This window comes from Paroedura picta, chromosome 3, assembly GCF_049243985.1.
Source record: "Paroedura picta isolate Pp20150507F chromosome 3, Ppicta_v3.0, whole genome shotgun sequence".
Taxonomy (NCBI): Eukaryota; Metazoa; Chordata; class Lepidosauria; order Squamata; family Gekkonidae; genus Paroedura; species Paroedura picta.
Genome location: NC_135371.1, coordinates 47,248,441 through 47,265,940, shown reverse-complemented (window position 1 = coordinate 47,265,940; position 17,500 = coordinate 47,248,441). Strand labels below are relative to the sequence as shown.

At 43.7% G+C, this 17,500-nt stretch overlaps 1 protein-coding gene across 12 annotated transcripts in view; it reads left to right on the top strand.

Annotated features, from left to right (window-relative positions):
* Positions 1-2,893: 2,893 nt before the first annotated feature.
* The window catches only part of CACNA1D (calcium voltage-gated channel subunit alpha1 D), a 312,904-nt gene continuing 298,297 nt past the window's right edge, over positions 2,894-17,500 (top strand). For 10 of the 12 annotated variants that reach the window (XM_077325523.1, XM_077325521.1, XM_077325527.1 and 7 more), the window contains exons 1-3: positions 2,895-3,417; positions 6,277-6,583; positions 9,388-9,493. In XM_077325523.1, the coding sequence (XP_077181638.1) occupies positions 3,390-3,417; positions 6,277-6,583; positions 9,388-9,493 (441 nt within the window). In that variant the 5' untranslated portion in view covers positions 2,895-3,389. Of the gene's footprint in view, positions 3,418-6,276; positions 6,584-9,387; positions 9,494-17,500 lie in introns of all 12 variants that reach the window. The other 2 variants (XM_077325522.1, XM_077325529.1) reach the window with 1 other exon arrangement.

Here is a 17,500-nt window from a genome sequence, read left to right as displayed (position 1 = left end):
AAGGCACAAGAATGTGCCCATTTGCACCCACACTTCTCCAGTTTTAATTGGGTGTATTAGGGATAAGATTTGGGATTACTAAACAATGTTTTTAAAAAATCACACACACACACAAACAGTTCTTTGATTAAAAACTTGATACCTGAAAGAGTGTAGTGTAGGCACCAGGTCATCTGAAGGGGAAGAGCATCACACTGATGAGATGCCACTGCTGAAAAATTGTTGTCTTGTTCCCTAGGAAAGTGGAGGAAGACCCACAGTGCAGAGCTTATGAGAAGTCTGTTAGCTGGTGGGCTGGACAATATGTAAGGGGTCAGTGAGGCATAGAGATCAAAAGCATGGGACTAGTACCTGGGAAAACCAGTTTCAAGCCCCCACTTGGGAAGCTTGCTGGGTGCTTTGGGCCAAGGTCAAATTGCACTCTGCCAATGCAGGCCAATCAGGTCCATTTGTGTACAGACAGTGCGGAAATGCCTCTACCTTGGGAATGTTTACACATAAATGAGGGCCAATCAAATTGCAGTTGCCAATGAGGACCAATCAGGTCAAATGTTTACTCATGAGTATGTCATGGGTCTCAGCCAGGAAAACCTAGTTAGGGATCTGCTCTCTACTTCTAATTTCCTGCCGGTGCCAGAGGTTTGCTGGGTGGAAGAGGAGCTGCCCTGCTGCCAGTAAGTAGTCCTGGGCAAATTCTGCACTTACTTTGTTTATTCCGTTGTGGATTCTGCTGAATTCAGATCGATTTGAACTCAGGTCTTCCCCTATCCCCCCCCCCCATTGAAACAGAAAAGTTCTGCACGTGATTAGGGAAGCTCAGAAGGGGGGGCAGTGCAGGAGGAGCCCCTTTCTTTCTTTTCTTGAGGGGGGGGGGAGGATTGGAGACAGCAGAGGAGGGGAATAAATCCAAGAGGCAAATCTCTGCCCAGAGAAGTTAGGGCTTCTGGAGCTTCTGCCAAGAGAAGTTAGGTCTTCCTCTTTAAGGGAAGCCTTGCAACCTGGGAATGAGGAAGCCTTTGAACTGACGACCTGGTCCATCAGGGCTTTTCTACATTGTTGGAGGCTTGGCAGCAAGTTATTTCAGGGAAAGTAGACAGCTGCACGCTTACTCATGTTGATTTTTCAAATATTGAAAAATCTCTAGGATATAACGGGGAAAGGTAGGGTCACTCCGGATCAATCATGTTTGTTGCAGAGGAAAAATTTAAATCCCCCAAAATCAAAATGGAAATCGCATTCAGTGTAGATGGCAGGGATTGAATCGACATGGGATTGGAAAAAAGCTCCATGCAGATTCAGCCCTGGTCTCTTTCAACTTGGAGGGAAGGAAGGTAGGTAAGGAAGGTAAGCCACCTCCTGATGTAGTCTCTGGGCACCATTGGTGGGGAGGCTGTGGGAGGCCCAGAAATGCCCCCCTGCCAGCCGTCTGGGACCCAGGAGGGCCAGGGAAAGCCTCTGCCCTGGGAATGTTTACTCATGAGGAAGTCATATGAGGCTTTTGTATTCTGTGCTCTGTGTGTGTGTGAGATGGAAGTGTAACACAGCCCTCTGTTCCCATCCCAAGCAGCCCTTTCCTCCAGGGGAACTGATCTCTGCAGTCTGTAGGGGAGCTTTCATTCTGTGGGTTCTCCAGGTCCCCCCTGGAGGCTGGCATCTCTGACCAGTGGCAGGAATGCTAGCCTCCAGCGGAGACCTGGAGATCTCACTTCTGGGGTTTCTCAAAGCCTGAAGAATATTTCAGGGGTTTCTCAATGGTAAAAAAGTTGAGAAAAGCTGACATAGAGGCAGTAACTGAGAAACCTTCTGTAACTTCTTTGCCAATTATGTTTGATTGTAACGTATGTTTTTTATTTACCCTGATATTGAAATGAACTGAAGAAAGTACTGACTGAATTGTTTTTACTTCTTCAAGCAAATGTTGTTATCGATAAACTGGCAAGTTTATGTATTATTGGATATTTATTGTTGTTGGCAATTGCTGCCACCCAGCATTTCTCTTTGTTTCCCACCTGACATCCCTGCACCTCAATGGGATCCAAAGCCAGGGCTTTTCTCCTGGGGGACTGATCTCTGTTGCCTGGAAATGACCTGCAATTCCAGCAAATCCCCATGGTCCAACCTCTCTCATCCTGCAACTTCTCTGCCACAGAGTTCTCCTCTCCCAAGCAAGCCCTTTCATGTCCAGAAGCCTGGAGATGAGTTGTCGTAGAGTCCCCCCTCCAAAAATGCCATTTTCCCCTGGGGAGCTGATCTCTACAGTCCAATTCTGGAGATTTCTAGGTTGCACCTGGAGGTCGGTGACCCCAGGGTCAGGAATGTTTCTTGAGGTTTTGAGGTGGGGCCTCAAGAGTCCAAGGGTGGGCAGGTGCTTTTGCCATGTAGACAGCCCCCAGGAAGGCCACAGGGCAGGGGTGCAGGCTAGCACCCATTGTTTTCCTGGGTATAAGGGGCTTTGCCTCTCGTAAATTAATTAAAGAAAGCCCTGCCCCCCACCACCCCAAGCCATGCAGGCCCTTGAGGACCCTATCCACAAACTGAATGGTGGCAGGAGGCGTCCAGTGCAGACCTTTCAATCCTGGGGCTCAGAAGCCCTTGACGATCGATCTCCTAGCGCCTGCAATTCAGATCAACAAGTGCCCGCATCGTGTTCAAAGGCAGCCTGGGGCAGAAAGCCCATTCCAGTTCTCTACCCTGGAAGTAATGCGAGCGCGGATCATCTTGTCAGGGCTCGGCTACTCGCTGTCTCTTGAGACTCTCCAACTTGCCGCCCAGACGGCGCGTCTTCCGAGCACGCGTGCCAAGCCGCCGGCCCCCTCCCTTTCCCGCGAAAGCCTCCGAGCCAAGGGGGAAGGGGTTAAGGCGGCCGCGTGTTCCCGTCTATTGGCGGACGCGGGACCAGAGGTCGCCTCTAGGCTGCTTAGTGCGCGGCTCAGCCTGCCCGCCTGCCCCTTTCCCTGGCCCGAGCAGCAGGTGGCGGCGGCACAAGCTGCACGAGGCGGCGGCAGCAGCGAGAGGGTTAACCCGTGGCGGCTGCAGGAGGCAGCGGCTGCCGGAGCCGAGAGGCGGCAAGAAGGGCTGAGCGAGGGTGCAGCCATGGCGGCGGGTGGTGGGTTGCTAGGGATGGAGAACGCCCGTGTCACCCGGATGTGAGTGTCATGTTGGCCCAAACTCGGAGGGATTTGCAAGCAGCAGCAGCAGCAGCAGCGGAGACGAAGAGCCGGCGGCGATAGCCCGAGCGAGCCCAAGCCCTTGCCTCTCGCCCCTCTGCACCAGCAGCACGGCCATGGGGGCAGCCGGATAGCGGGCAAAGGCAAGGGCTAAGGGGGAAAGTGTCGGCACATATCTGGGCTTGGAGCGGTGGGGAGGCAGCGCCCCCCAAGGACGTGACCATGATGCCCCAGCAGCAGCCCCCTGATGGTAAGAGCCGCCAGCCGGTGCAACCCCCCCCCCCCTTCCTCCCGCTCAGCAGCGAGCGCAGGTGGGGGTGCCTTGGGATTGAGAGGGATTTGGGGGATGGGGATTAGAGAAGGGGACCGCGGGAAGATTAAGGGCTAGGCAGCAGCGAGTGTGCGTGTGTGCGTGGGGGGAACAGGAGGCGAAGGCGGGCGAGAGTCTTCGCCGCCTCCCTCGGCGGGCAGCCTTCGCCCTCGCTCCCTCCTCCTCTTCCCGTGGGAGCGCGTTGCATGGATTTCGCACGTCTGCCTTCTGCCTCGGTGGGGAGGAGGGGGGGGTTGGGGTGGCTCTTTCGGTGGAGGGCTTGTTCGTGGCGCTGCGAGGCAGGGCGAGGGGCACCTCGGTGAGAGGAGCTTTGGACCAGGCGGGAGCCGCTCGCTGTCCGCCGCTGCCAGCAACCTCCCCCCCCCCCGCCTTGCCCCGCGCGCCAGGGGAGAAGCGACACGAGGGGGAGCGTGTGTGTTAATCGCCTTTGCAAACAGGCTCAGGCAGCCGCTGCCGCCCTCCCCCAGCCTCTCTCCCCCCAGCCGGGTGGAAATGGTCCCCGAGATTCTCCTCAAACGAGCAGGCGCCTCTCATCAGTTTGGCTGGGCGGGGACGGGGAAGAGGGCAAGGGGACCGCCGGGTGCCTGCCTTTTAGAGCCCACGGGTCACTTCTAGAGGGTTTCTTTGTGAAGGGAGAGGTGGGCTGCTTAGGTTCGACATCCCACAAATAGATCGTTGCAAGGCGCGTGTGTGGGGGGTTGTGAAAGTATCCTAGGAGAAATCATTGTCACATGAAAAGTGACCATGTTTTCTGTTGTGTCAAGTGATTACCTGAGGCAGGCACTCCTCTTCCTGGGCAATCTAGCAATGGCCCGAGCTGTTGATGTGACAAGTGACATCTGATGGTCACCCACTTGACACTCGTCAACTCCACCGCAAATAACCATTCTCAATGAGACCTCTGTGCAAGATCCGTTTTGTCTTTGGCCAGTGGGAAATATTCCGATTGCATCCTGAAGTTACTTCTCCGCTGCACGCTAAGGGAGCCATCTTAAACATCACCCCTCCTTCCCCCTCACATCCATCTCTGTTTTGTGTATCTCTGTGTATGTGCACACTTGCACGCACTGATTGAGTTGAACCTCCACCAGAGGCTAGAACTCTCTTTTTATCACTTATGTTATGAAAAAGGGGACATAGTATGAGGCATCCTGTCTGTCGGGCTGGTTGCATCAAAAATGAGGGGATCAATTTGCAAAGGAAACCTTGCTAAGGATATGCTGTGCCTGATTGGCAGAGATCATATGATATTAACTTCATCTCATGCTTTGGCAGAGCTTCCTAGCAGGTTTTCCCCTCTCATTTCCTGTGCAACCCTCCATTTTTCTTTTCTCCACACAAATCCTAAACTTTAGTGTAGTTAAGTGTTCTTTTTCACGGATGCATTTGGCAAGCACCCTAGGATCTACCTTGTGAGCTTCTAAGGCTAAAGACTGTCCCCTATCATGTATTGTTTTTCTGTTTTGTGTTGTTTTGACTCTATCTAATAATTTTCCATAACTATAAGTCATGAGGAATTCCAATTTTATTATTACGTATGTCCAAACCCCAGTTCCTAGTATCTTGTCTGATGGTGGTGGAAAGTGCTGTCAAGCCATAGTTGACTTATGGCAGCCCTGTAGGGGTTTCGAGGCAAGAGACATTCAGAGGTGGTTTGCCTGTCTCTGTGTCACAACCCAAATATTCCTTGGAGATCTCCCATCCATTTACTAGACAGGGCTGACCCAGATTAGCTTCTGAGATCTGACGACATTGGGCTAGCCTGAGCTATCCAGGTCAGGGCAGAATCTTGTCTACCAATCTAGATTTCCCTCACACTATAGGGTGACCAAGCAGCAGAATGCAGAATGGCTTATGCAAATAGGAGCAGACTATAAGTGGAGTCACCAGGGGAAGAAGCAGATTTAACTCTCACTTTAATAATATCCCCGAGTGCCCCCTTTTACTTTTTTATATGGCTGCCATTCATTCCAGTTTAAGAAAATAAAAATGCTGCATATGGGGGTGCTGTTGCAGTGAGTGCAGAACCTCCACACCACTCCTATGATACCAGGGTCCTTGCAATACAACTGCCTCCTTTCCACACACATCCTAAAAACAGGCTTATTGAGGATCCAAACATTAGTGCAGTGACCCTCCTCTCTCCTCCTTGCTACTGATTTCAGGCTGCATCTTCAGAATTGCGAAGTGCAGCATGAAGTCTGAGTGGCCTGGCTCTTCACTTGAATTTGGGGGAGAGGGAGAGTTGGTCTCTGACCACGAGGCGCCTCATTGTTTGATGGATTACTTTTGCTCCTGTAATGGTTAGAATGATGCATGAAAAGAAATCTTGGTGCAAGATATTGACATGGCTCTTCCAGAACTTTATAGTAAACAACAACAATGCCCTTACTTGTTCCTACAGTCAAAGAAAGGAGAGATAATGAATGCTGTTACAGTAAACCAAAAATTATCACTAGGATAAAATTGGTAATGTTGTAAAATTGGTAATATTCAGGTTGCCACCCATTTCTGGAAAAATATGTAAAAATATTTATTTCTGGAAAGAGGCAAGAGAAAAGGCATTGTATCTAGACAGGTGCTAATGTTTATGCAGCTAATTCCTGAACCTTTTATTGATGGTCAAGAGGATCTGTTGGCTTTCTTCGTAAAGAAGGGTTTTTTTTGGGGGGGGGAGATGAAGCACAGTACCTCACACGTAGCTTGAAAAAGTTGTTAAAAACGCAGAAAATGGGTCTTGCTCACTCGTCTCCCCCTTCTGTTTTTCCCTCCCTGCAGAAGCAAGCTATGCAAATAGCACCAGAATTCCTCTTCCTGGGGACGGACCAACTCTCCCGTCGAACAGTGCGGCGCCGCCCAAGCTCTCTTGGCAAGCTGCTATCGATGCTGCTAGACAAGCCAAGGCTGCCCAAAGCATGAGCACCACAGCCCAACCTGTAGGATCTCTGTCCCAAAGAAAACGCCAGCAATATGCCAAGAGCAAAAAACAGGGTAATACGTCCAACAGTCGGCCAGCTCGTGCCCTTTTCTGTCTATCCCTCAATAACCCAATCCGAAGAGCCTGCATTAGTATAGTAGAATGGAAGTATCCTTTTGGTTGAATGATGATTTAAAGAATTTGTTCTCTAAATACTCAAAAGTGTGTTCAAGAGATAGGCTCCAACTACATGCAGCATTCCATTTGAAGTTTTTAAAACTCAAAGCCTGGACAGGCTATGATTTGCAATAGAAGAATGTTACTTGACCCTTTCCCCTTAATTTTTGTTTCAGCTGAGTATCACTGTTTCCAAATTGCTGTTTCAGTGATACTTGCCCTTGGGGGGGGGGGGAGTGTGAAATGCTTATTTGTTTTCCTCTGTGGATTAAAAAAATGCTTGGGGAGGGTGATTTTGAGTGAGAAAGAAATGAGAGAACAATGGTATAAGCAGCTTTGTCCATCTGTCCTTTCTTTTGATCAACTTATATCTTATCCAGGCTGATATCCAGATGATATGCTGGGTGTTCCATGTAGAGAGCTCCCGGTGCTTGTCAGGCATGTTGGGATTCAGATTGGGATCACAGAAGAAGGTGGAGGGGGTTAAGCCTCCCTCCTTATGCTATTTTCCTGATCTGAATGGCCTCTCTGCTGGGGAATCATACATTTGTTGGTAGTCTTTGTAAGTGAGGCGGTTAACATGTACTTTTTGCCAGAAGAAGGTTGCTTGTAATACTGCAGATAACTGTGCACATGTTATGCTGCTAATTTCAGTAGAACCCAACTGTGCATAATTTAGTTAGTGCCATATATTTATCACATTTCTATATGTTGAGTATTCATCCTAGCAAATGCACTTGTATAAAATAGTCATACATGGTGACAGTATCTGGATATAGCATCTAGATTTGAGTCCAAAGAAGTGTTTTGAGAGACAAAGTTCCCTTTGTCATATACAAGTAGGGACCAGTTATGTTCCTCCTTTGCATCATCCCTCCCACCTTCTGACCGTATCAGATGAAGGAGTTTTGATTTGAAAGTGTATATCCTGAAAATCTTGTTGGTCTCCAAGGAGCTACTGAACTCAGACTTGACCATTTTAATACAGACAACACAGCTGCCCTCCGAGACTATCTTCATGATTAAGGCGCATTCACTTATATTGGGGTGGTGTGCATATTTGCATATTAGCCTGAATGGCCCAGGCTAGCCCAATCTCATCAGATCTTGGAAGCTAAGCCTGCTGGGCTGATTCTGCACTTACTTGTACCTATGATTGTATGATGGTACCAAGAAGGTGAGTCCTTGCAAAACTGGAGGGAGACATATAACTTTTTGTCTGATAGTTCCTCCATGTCAAGTAGTCAGAGGTGAGAGAAACTAGAGTTTGCCATAAGTGGGGACTTGAGGGAAACTTAGTATAAAAGCCTGTAATATGTGACTAAGTGAAATCCTAAAATGAGTTACATTCTATTAAGGCCATTGAGTTCTTGGTTTAGGATTGCATTGTTAGTGATTTAGATTGTGTCCTCTGGAACGACCTTTGATGCCTTTGATCATGAAAACAACTGGGTGTCATGCTTTTTAGCTTGCCCCAACAATATCTTGTGTGGGCGTTCTTTTTTCAAAGGTCTTCAGCTGCTTGATTCTTATTTAGAGCGTGGTAGACTGGCAATAGGAAATTTGAGGTTGTTCATATTTTTTTTTTGCAAGGCATGTTTAAGTAGGGACTGTTCTGCGAAAATTGGCAGTTGCAGCTTGTGAAGTACTGTACTTTGTGGCTGCTGCTATGAAACAGCAGAGGCAAGGGGACTCGTGCTTTTCTCAGTTACATCTGCCAAAGTGACCAGGGAAGAGAAAGGACCAGTTTTATGTTGCGCAAATGTTGTGATGCTTTTATCTATGGAGCAGCCTATAGCAATTGGTACTGGTACAAAGGAACTTTGTTTAATATTCAAATGATAAGTCTTTGAAGAAACCATCATACATGCATCTTGCTAACCAGGTCATTCATCCAACAATCATAGCAAATTGGCTGTCAAATAAAGAGATAAGCTTATTACTTTAAACCCTGAAATCAGTAGGATGTGGCAGACCAGTGATGTACCACTGACCGCATTCTGCTGGACCATCTAGTCCTGCTAGTTTTGAATGAGATAAGATTTCTAGCAACAGACTGTTATTGATATTACAATTGTTTGGGACATCACAATAGCTCCAATGCTCCTACGTTTTCTGTTAAGAAGTGTTCTGTCTCCACAGTAGAGCCCTTGCTTTGTTTGATATGGCTCTGAATTGAGTCCTGATTAATTGAAGTCCACTAAAGTCCAATGAACTTCGTCTTAGACCCTGAAATTCTCCTTGTGAGATTTCTAATGATTTGTGATTGAAAGTACTAATTTTGACAGTCAATCTGATTAGATTGTTAAGAGATGATGTACTATATCAATATGTAACCAGAGTGTAGCCATTTAAAAATGCTGCAAATCCTTTGGATATTCAGAGTCGGCTGCTCCTACACTGCATTCCACAGAATAGCGCTGCTAGATTCTCCTCTATAGTATGCAAGCATCATGCTTTGTGGATTTTAAAATTCTTCTTTAATTGTACATATGTAACTTCCTTTAGAACTAATGATATATATTGCCAGGCACTGGGGAGATAATCATATGTCAGTCCATTGATTAAATATTAGATTTACATTGTGCAAGCTAATGTGATGTCCAATTCACTACTAAAAAACACATTGAAAGGCGATGGAATGAGTTTTTAATGGATGCTCATGGACAACAGGCAAGCGCAGTCAGAAGTTGGACCTGCACATGTTAGTCTTGCATCAGAAACAAAGATGGAATTATACTGGGTTTTGTTTGTGTATATTCCAATATCGGATGTTCCTTAACAAGATATTTCAGACCGTTTGACATATTTATATTACTGGCTATTTTTGCCAATTGTGTGGCCTTAGCTGTTTACATCCCATTCCCAGAAGATGATTCTAATTCAACTAACCATAACTTGGTAAGTATTCTTGAATTTCCCTTCTGTATTTTTTTTCATTTTGTATGTGGAGGTAAAAGGCAAAATTGTAAGAACTGAGTATACCTTTAGTCATGCATTTTGCTGCTTTGGTTGCCAGTTGTAGTAGGCATGCTCTGAGTTTTGATATAAAAATATGATTTTATGATTGTGATACATTCCTGAGGCAAATGCACTAGAGAGATGATAGCAATTGGATTTATATGTTGTTTCTGTTTAAATTACATACTATTTTGCTGCCTTAGTGCTCTTTAATCTTTTGTTCACCCTCACATGCACTCTGAGTGCATCAGTTTGATGCCAACTGATATGAACTCTGTAAGAAAATATTTCATGATATACATCTTTACCTGCCTAATTGGAAAATTAAACTTGGGAAGGATGTAACAAGCATACAGTGATGTTTTTAAACTAAATGCATGTATTTTCATGCCAGGTTGTAAAATTATAATGCTGTTGCTTTAAGGGAGATTTGTGTGGAGAACTGGCCTCTGTAAACGTTATATGCCTATATATATATATTTATCTACCTTGAAGCTGCAGTTTCTGAATAGTCTAGTGACTTGACTTTGGGGTTGATTTGAACTTGCTTGAAGCGGAATATTCCTTCTGAGAGGGCTATGCCTCTCCGTTTCCACATGGTAGAATCCTTTAAAAAAAACAACTCCCCTTGTGTTCAAATGGATCCAAACTTTTTCGTGCAAACATCTATCTAAATTGGAATTCTTGACAAATGAGGGGCAATAAAGCACACACACATACATAGAAGAAAGCTTTGTTGAGAACTTCACTGCTGTTGGATTTGGCTAACAATTTATGGGAATCTATTCCTTGGACTACTGTTTTACTCACAATATTATTATAGATATTAAATCAGGTAAAGTTTATGGCACAATATGGCTTCCTCAGCATACAGTAAATCTTTGTAACATATTTAATCAAACAGTAAGAATTCAGTAATCAGATTTTGTGCACTTGCATATCAGTTTGAGATTCTGAACAATTTGCAAGTCCAGTTGCACCTTTAAGACCAACATTTTTTTATTCAAGGTATGAGCTTTCATGTGCATGCACACTTCCTCAGGTACAATATGAGTTTGAGATTCTGTGCACATGGGGTATGTGCCAGATAAAGCCCGCAGGTCATAAACAGTAGGTTTATTTTTCCTCTGGGTGATATTTGTCCATGCGGAGTTCTGCAACAGTGAAGACATACCCTTAATTTGTTGCCAATTTGCTCAGAGAATGCAGTTCTCTATATTTTTTTTATCAATGTGATGTGCTCCTCGTTTATCAAAGCTATGCTTTTAAACAGCCACAGATGGGGGGGGGGGAACACTCTGGGAAAAGGTAGAACAATTCAGGGCCAGTACAAAGAACAATTTATGTAGCAGTGCATCTGAGCCAATCAACAGTCTGTTTTGCTCTCAGAAATTTAGGGCACAAATCTCTGCATTGCTATCAATCTGCCAGGAGCTCAATGCTGCTAATAACTAATATAATGAAGCATAACTTGAATTGGGCGAGGCATCTGCCTGCGTCAGAAGCTGGTAATTTTATAGAGCTTTAGCCTTATTTAATATTTTTAAATAAAGGGTTAAGTTAAATCTTTTTGCCCTACTTCTAGAATGAGTTTAAATATTTTTTTCTGCGTGGCTCACATTCAGTTTTAAACACTAATATGAGGAGATTTATTTAAACAAGAAAAAGCTCTGTGTTTGTCACAGATTCTTTGGTACTGGCAGTCAAGCTATATTTTTGAACTTTGTGTTTATGTTATACAAACACATAGCTCATCCCAAATCTTGGCCACACACTTCTTTGGAGTGTGTAATCCTAAAAACACATTCCTAGGCATAAGTCCCAGTGACTAAAATGGGTGGACTTTCTAAGCAGACCTCTTTAGGTTCTCTTATGTATATATGATGATAACTGTTTGGCTTCAGAGAATGAGTAAAATTTATTTTGAAGGTGTGAATCTAAACCCTGCAGTACAGAACTGTGTAGTTTACAATTGGTCTCATCTATCATGCTTTGTGTCTCTGTTTAGTAAATTCTACCAACTGTACTCATACGGGGTATATTGCCGAGATTGTTATAGGCAGTAATAAATAGGCATCTCTGAATTTGGCTGAAAAGTACTATGATTCCTGCAATTTGTCACAATTTAGAAGTGGGCAGCAAAATTGTACTCCTACAGAAGCTTTAAGATCATTTTCAAAGGCAGTGTGGTAATTTAAAGGCACTAATTGTTAACATGCATGTGGTTAAGATTGTTGGATTTTAACCCAGGGTCTATCTCTAGGCCTAGCATGCTTCCTCCCCTCCTTTCTTGCATGACTTGGAATTTAATCATTTCTTTTGTAACAAGCTGTAGCTTATTACATCCATATAACAAATTATACTCTGCTTGCTGTGCTCAAAGCTGGAATTCCAAGCCAAAGTTTAATATTAGCATGAAACTCTGGGTTGAAGGCCAGAAAAGAATGTATAGTTTATGGTTTGGCCATAACAGAAAACTATGGTTTTCATGGTGGTGGTGGGGAACCCTGAGCCATGCATGAGGGGTAGAGGAAAAACAAAATGAATACGAGTATTTTTAAAGACTGTTACACTAATAAAAAAAATGAATACATGAATGTGCTCGTCAGGAGGAGAGAACGCAGTCTCAGTGGCTCCCAATCCATTTCCCCATCTATCTCTTTTTACGACCTCCTCTTTCACTAGCTGTAGCAAACACAAGAATAGTTCTTCCCCAGCACTATAGTACAATGGGTAAAGAAGAGGAAACACTTGATAGGTTAGTAATTTGTCAATAAAACACTGCTTGAGGAAACAGTGTAAGAACTGTAGCTGTTTAAAATATCACATAGCCTTTTAAAGTTGATATGTCTTTTCAATAGAATTTTCTGCCTAGATTAGAAATTAGAGACTTTCTCTTATTCAAAAGGTAAAAAGGTGTTGCCAGGATTTTAAATGGTCTTAGAAAAGCATTAACAGTATTACTAATTGGACCAATAATGAACAATTCACTGGTGAAGAATACTAGTTTGTCAGTCTCTGTTAGGTGACCTGTAGCCAATTATGAAGTTTAACCTATCTTAGAGGCAATGGACATAGAATCAGATGTAGAGGAAAGTATTCATTATACAATATTTTTAATTTAAAAAAAAAGATTGTCATGGTAAAGTTAGATTATTGCGAATTATGATGACTGATGACAAGGCTAGAAATAAAATCTGCATATCTATTATGTGTTCTGACATACCCATATTTTTCAACTTCTCCGGAAATATCAGTTTAAGTGACTTTGACTTATTTCTATCTTGTTTTCTGCACAATGTTAAGTTCCACAGAATTAACTGAACCAGTAATGTGAGGAAAGAAATGAAGGGCTGGATCCAGCACAGATTTTTTGCTTGCACTGAAGCTTTTGTACAACTTGTACAACTATGAACACAAGAAAAAGACCAAGGTAGTCACATGTGTTGAGGATATTTATCATATCCTCACTTGTGTTTCTGCTTGTGCAAGGACTATGGCAACCAATTTCTTATTACTAAAATAGCTGTGGAGCAAAGCTCCAAGTGTAGCTCCAAATCTAGCATGAACAAAACTGCTCTGTTCATTTATGTTTCTGCTTGTGTGGAAGTAATAGTCAAAACCTAACTTGCTTCCTTATATATTGGTAAGAGACATGCAGGACATAATGGCAAACCATTCCCATTTCCAAATGATAAATGTTTGGGGAGAGGAGGGGGTCTGTGAAAATACACAATGCTAATCTTTAGGCATAAACATTTAAGATTACAGGCTTTGCTAAGTCAAAAGCTTAGCACTGGCTCCAAAACCAGGCAGAATGTTAAGTGTTACTAGGAAAGGCGTAATAATTAAAAAAATAATTCCATGCTGTCCTACCAACCCAAGCCCTAAATGTTATATATGTGGCTCTTTGTGGAACTGAAAATGATAGAATAGTGGGATGCATGTTAAAGAACTTTTTGTAGTGAATTTGGAATTGTTAACTTGTAAAATAAGTTATTACAAATGATCTTCTAATAAAATTGTCACCCATTTTAAATTTATTTTGTTTTTAAAGACAATTCATTCTAATTGGTTATTGAAATACAATAGAACAAGACTTTCCTGTCCTCCGAAGCATTTTAATGAATCTTTAAACTGCCTGATGTGGAGTCCCACTGAGATAATTAGTAATCTTAATTAGATCTTATATTGAAGATCTGTATTATTTACATTTGACCTTGTTCATAGAAAAGCTTTCTTAAAATTGTTGTATAAGCTACATTTGTGACTATTTTGGTCTCTGTAAGATTCTCTTAAACGAAAATGCATATTGGACACTATGCAGGACATACTTCTGTTTGTACAGGTATTCTGTAATGAAATGATAATGAGATTTTCTTCTTTTCCTTTGTGGATTTCATGTCAGAATCAAATCTTATCTTGTATTCCTTATCAGTGTCTTATAGTACTATGTGCTTGTGGCTTTTTTGCAGTCATGTCTCTACATTTTCTTACAGGTTTACTTTACATTTGTTTTCTATTCCTGTCCGTCTTAATACTCCTCTCCTTGTCTCTTTAACCTTTGACTTCCAATACCTTTCATTCTTCTCACTGTGCTCTGTGGCTGTAGTTGTGCTGCTCCAGTTTTGTGGTAGTAGGTGGCCTGATTTTTGCCTGTTCTTTAGTAAATATATACACTAAGAAAAGGCTGAGTGCAATGCAAAATAATTCAGATCAGTATATCTGTCTATAAGTAAGGCTAATGAAATAATACAATGGAAATGTTTAACTGAATAAAGTTCCAGGCAGTGGACTTCAAAGAAACAGTACATAAAAGGTCACCCCTTTAGTACCTTAGAACCAATGTGGTGTACTTAGAGTAAGTGTTGGCAACCTTTTTTAGTCTGAATGCCGCAAAGTCTCAAAACACGTGAAGATGCTGGCGTGCCAACAAACAAAGGTGGGGTGCAGAGATGAGAGTTGTTCTTGGCCAGACACATTTGGAACAAACTGAGTCTCAGTGATACTGTCAGTACCAAGCCAGAGAATCATTCCTACATGCTGAGCAAAATGGATTGGCAAGCCTGCTGCTGCTCAGCAAGCCTGCCAAAGGTTGACTACCTCTGCACTAGAACAGTAAAAGTCCGTGGATAGCCTTGGGCAAATCACAGCCTCTAATATAATGCCTGATTTTAGTTCTGTGACATGTGAATGAAGTAGTCTACTCATATGCTCAGATTTCCTTCCTCCACTGCTGTTTTGCAGCAAACTTTGGAAGTTTATAACTATACTCTGCATATTAGTCAGAAAGAGGATTTTACCTTACATCTGTGTCCCAGCATAGCCTATCTAACAGGGTTTTTGAGATAATAAATTGCCGCTCTCATTAAAAGGTTTGCAAGGCTAAGAGGAGATGTATGTTGCTTTTTTCTTATAATTTTGGATCTCAAAGGCTCTGTGAAATGTAATAGGTTGCAATGTCCTTCCTTCCTTCCTTCCTTCCTTCCTTCCTTCCTTCCTTCCTTCCTTCCTTCCTTCCTTCCTTCCTTCCTTCCTTCCTTCCTTCCTTCCTTCCTTCCTTCCTTCCTTCCTTCCATGCAGCATAGTTTTAGAGATGGCTTTGTGGGATAGGTGATATATTTATGTAGTATTGTACTATCTCTTCACATTTATTTGACTCTGTTCATGTCTTCCATATGGGGCTGAAACCCCCCACCAATATTAATGGCTGCTTATGTGGATATGACTAACAGTGCATTCCTAAGCAGAGCTACACCATTCAATGCCCACTGACTTCAGTAGGATAGACGTTGAGCCACCTGTTCTTCCATTTGTATGATAGCAATCAGTGTTAAGGCCATGTTATGCAAACAGTAATTTTGCTCAAAAATATCTGATGTGGATAATTATTGTTGTGATAGTCCTGCAAAGTGAAAGCTACTACACAATATGCTGCTTTTTATTAAATGAAAAGTAAAAGCTAAGTCTTTAAAAAATAATTTTATGAAATACATAAACCCAAACAGCATAATATTTATATATTTCATATTACTTAGGCAGAGGGATATTATTCACATCACAATAAGGACTCTGACACCAAAAAAGGGCATAACATGGCTACAGTTTTATTAAACCTGGAGCATGGTGTTGCATGGGAAGGACATCTGCCAACTAGCAGCCAGCTGGTCGCTTATGGCAGCGGTCCCCAACCTTTTTATCACCGGGGACCACTCAACGCCGGGGACCAGTCACCGGGGACCACTCAACGCCTTTTACTGAAGCCCGGTGGGGGGGTAGTTTACTCCTCTACTCTCAACCACTGCCCTAGCGCTCTCTGATAGCTATGGTAATGTTTAAACATCCCTTCAAAATAAGATACAGACACGCAACAACAATGAAGTGTGTTGTAAGGGGCTGGGGGGGGAGAGAAGGCGTCCTTCGGGGCCCACCTCCAATTAGTCGAAGGACCACATATGGTCCGCGGCCCACAGGTTGGGGATCGCTAGCTTATGGCAGTCAGACAGCAGACCTCCATCCCAGTTCTGCTGGCGAGCCCGCAAAGCACTCGGGCTACCAAGTCTGCTATCCTGTGGTAGGCGGCACCAAATGGAGCCTGGTGGGCGTCAGCCTCTGTTGAGCTCCAAATCCGCCTGGAAATGTGAACCAGCTGTAAGCTGTAAGCTGAGTGAGGGTGCTGCATGGCTCCACATTCATGCAGTGCCATATGGAGGCCCCTTCACCTTGGGGAGGCCATCCCCTCAACAGTCCTTCCCATGCCTAATATCGCAAGCTGTGAGCAGGAGTCCACCTCGTACTGTGAATCCCCCTCACCACCAAAAGCCGCCCGGGTGAGTCCTTAGTACAGCATATTCTTAAATGCTTGGAATGATTCCTGTTCTCACTAATCCTCACTAGAATTTGCCAGGCATGGCAACCAGTGGGAGATTGGGAGGAGGTAGGGACATAGAGAGGTGCCATTATCAATAGTGTGATAATCACTTCTGGAGGGAACTAGAAGTGACATAAATGCCTTTCTAAGGCCCATTATGCACGGCCGCCGAAACGGCGATTTCGGATCACATGGAAAACGCGGAGGGGGAAGACACGACACACACCGGTTATGCACGGGACGGGGTGTGACGGCGGCAAAACCTAGAGTAACTGATTATGCATGCGGCAATCCCGGCGCCGCCTCTGGTTTTGCCATGGTCACCCGGAAGCTGCGCTTCCTTCCGCGTTTCGCTAACGCGGCTTTTTCGGCGGCATGCACCGAAGCTGCGACCGGTTGCAGCTGGCACCGTGCATTATCGGTGATTTTAGTCGCCGCCATTCCACCTTGAATGTGCGTTATTCCCCCCATGCATAATGGGTCCACGAATTGCCAAAAACTCTGTGGTTAAAACAGAACTTCTGGCAATTCCTTGAGCAGCCTGATATTACTTCTCGGTTTTCTCTGGATGTGACATCATGCCATCACTGACACTGTTTTTAAACATTACTTTTCTCCCATCAGATGGAGGAGTGAGAAATTGTCGCCCATAGGCCTCACACAAGCTCCATGTTCTTATGATATGAGAGAGAGTATTGAGTCTGAGGGATTTGAAATTGTTCAAGAGATACCACAGTTTGTGTGAATGGAGGTTGCTAAGTTTATGATCATAAATTCTGTGTAAAATTAGACATTGGCAACATTAAATATAATCTCTTTATTTTATGTTTTGATAACCATGTCCCAACAAAAGCCATAGTTTTGTGTATTAATTTTTTTTTAATTTTCTACCCCATTGTTATTCCAAAGTATTTTAAAACAATCAGTTTCTTCCTATTTTTGAATGATGCATATGAGTTTCCATGCATAGCCCAGTCAGATGGAGAACGTGGTCTTCAGCTTACATATAAATATAAGAAAAAAATAAATCTACATCCAGCCGTCTAAGCAGCTTGCAGAAGGGATATTGGACAGCA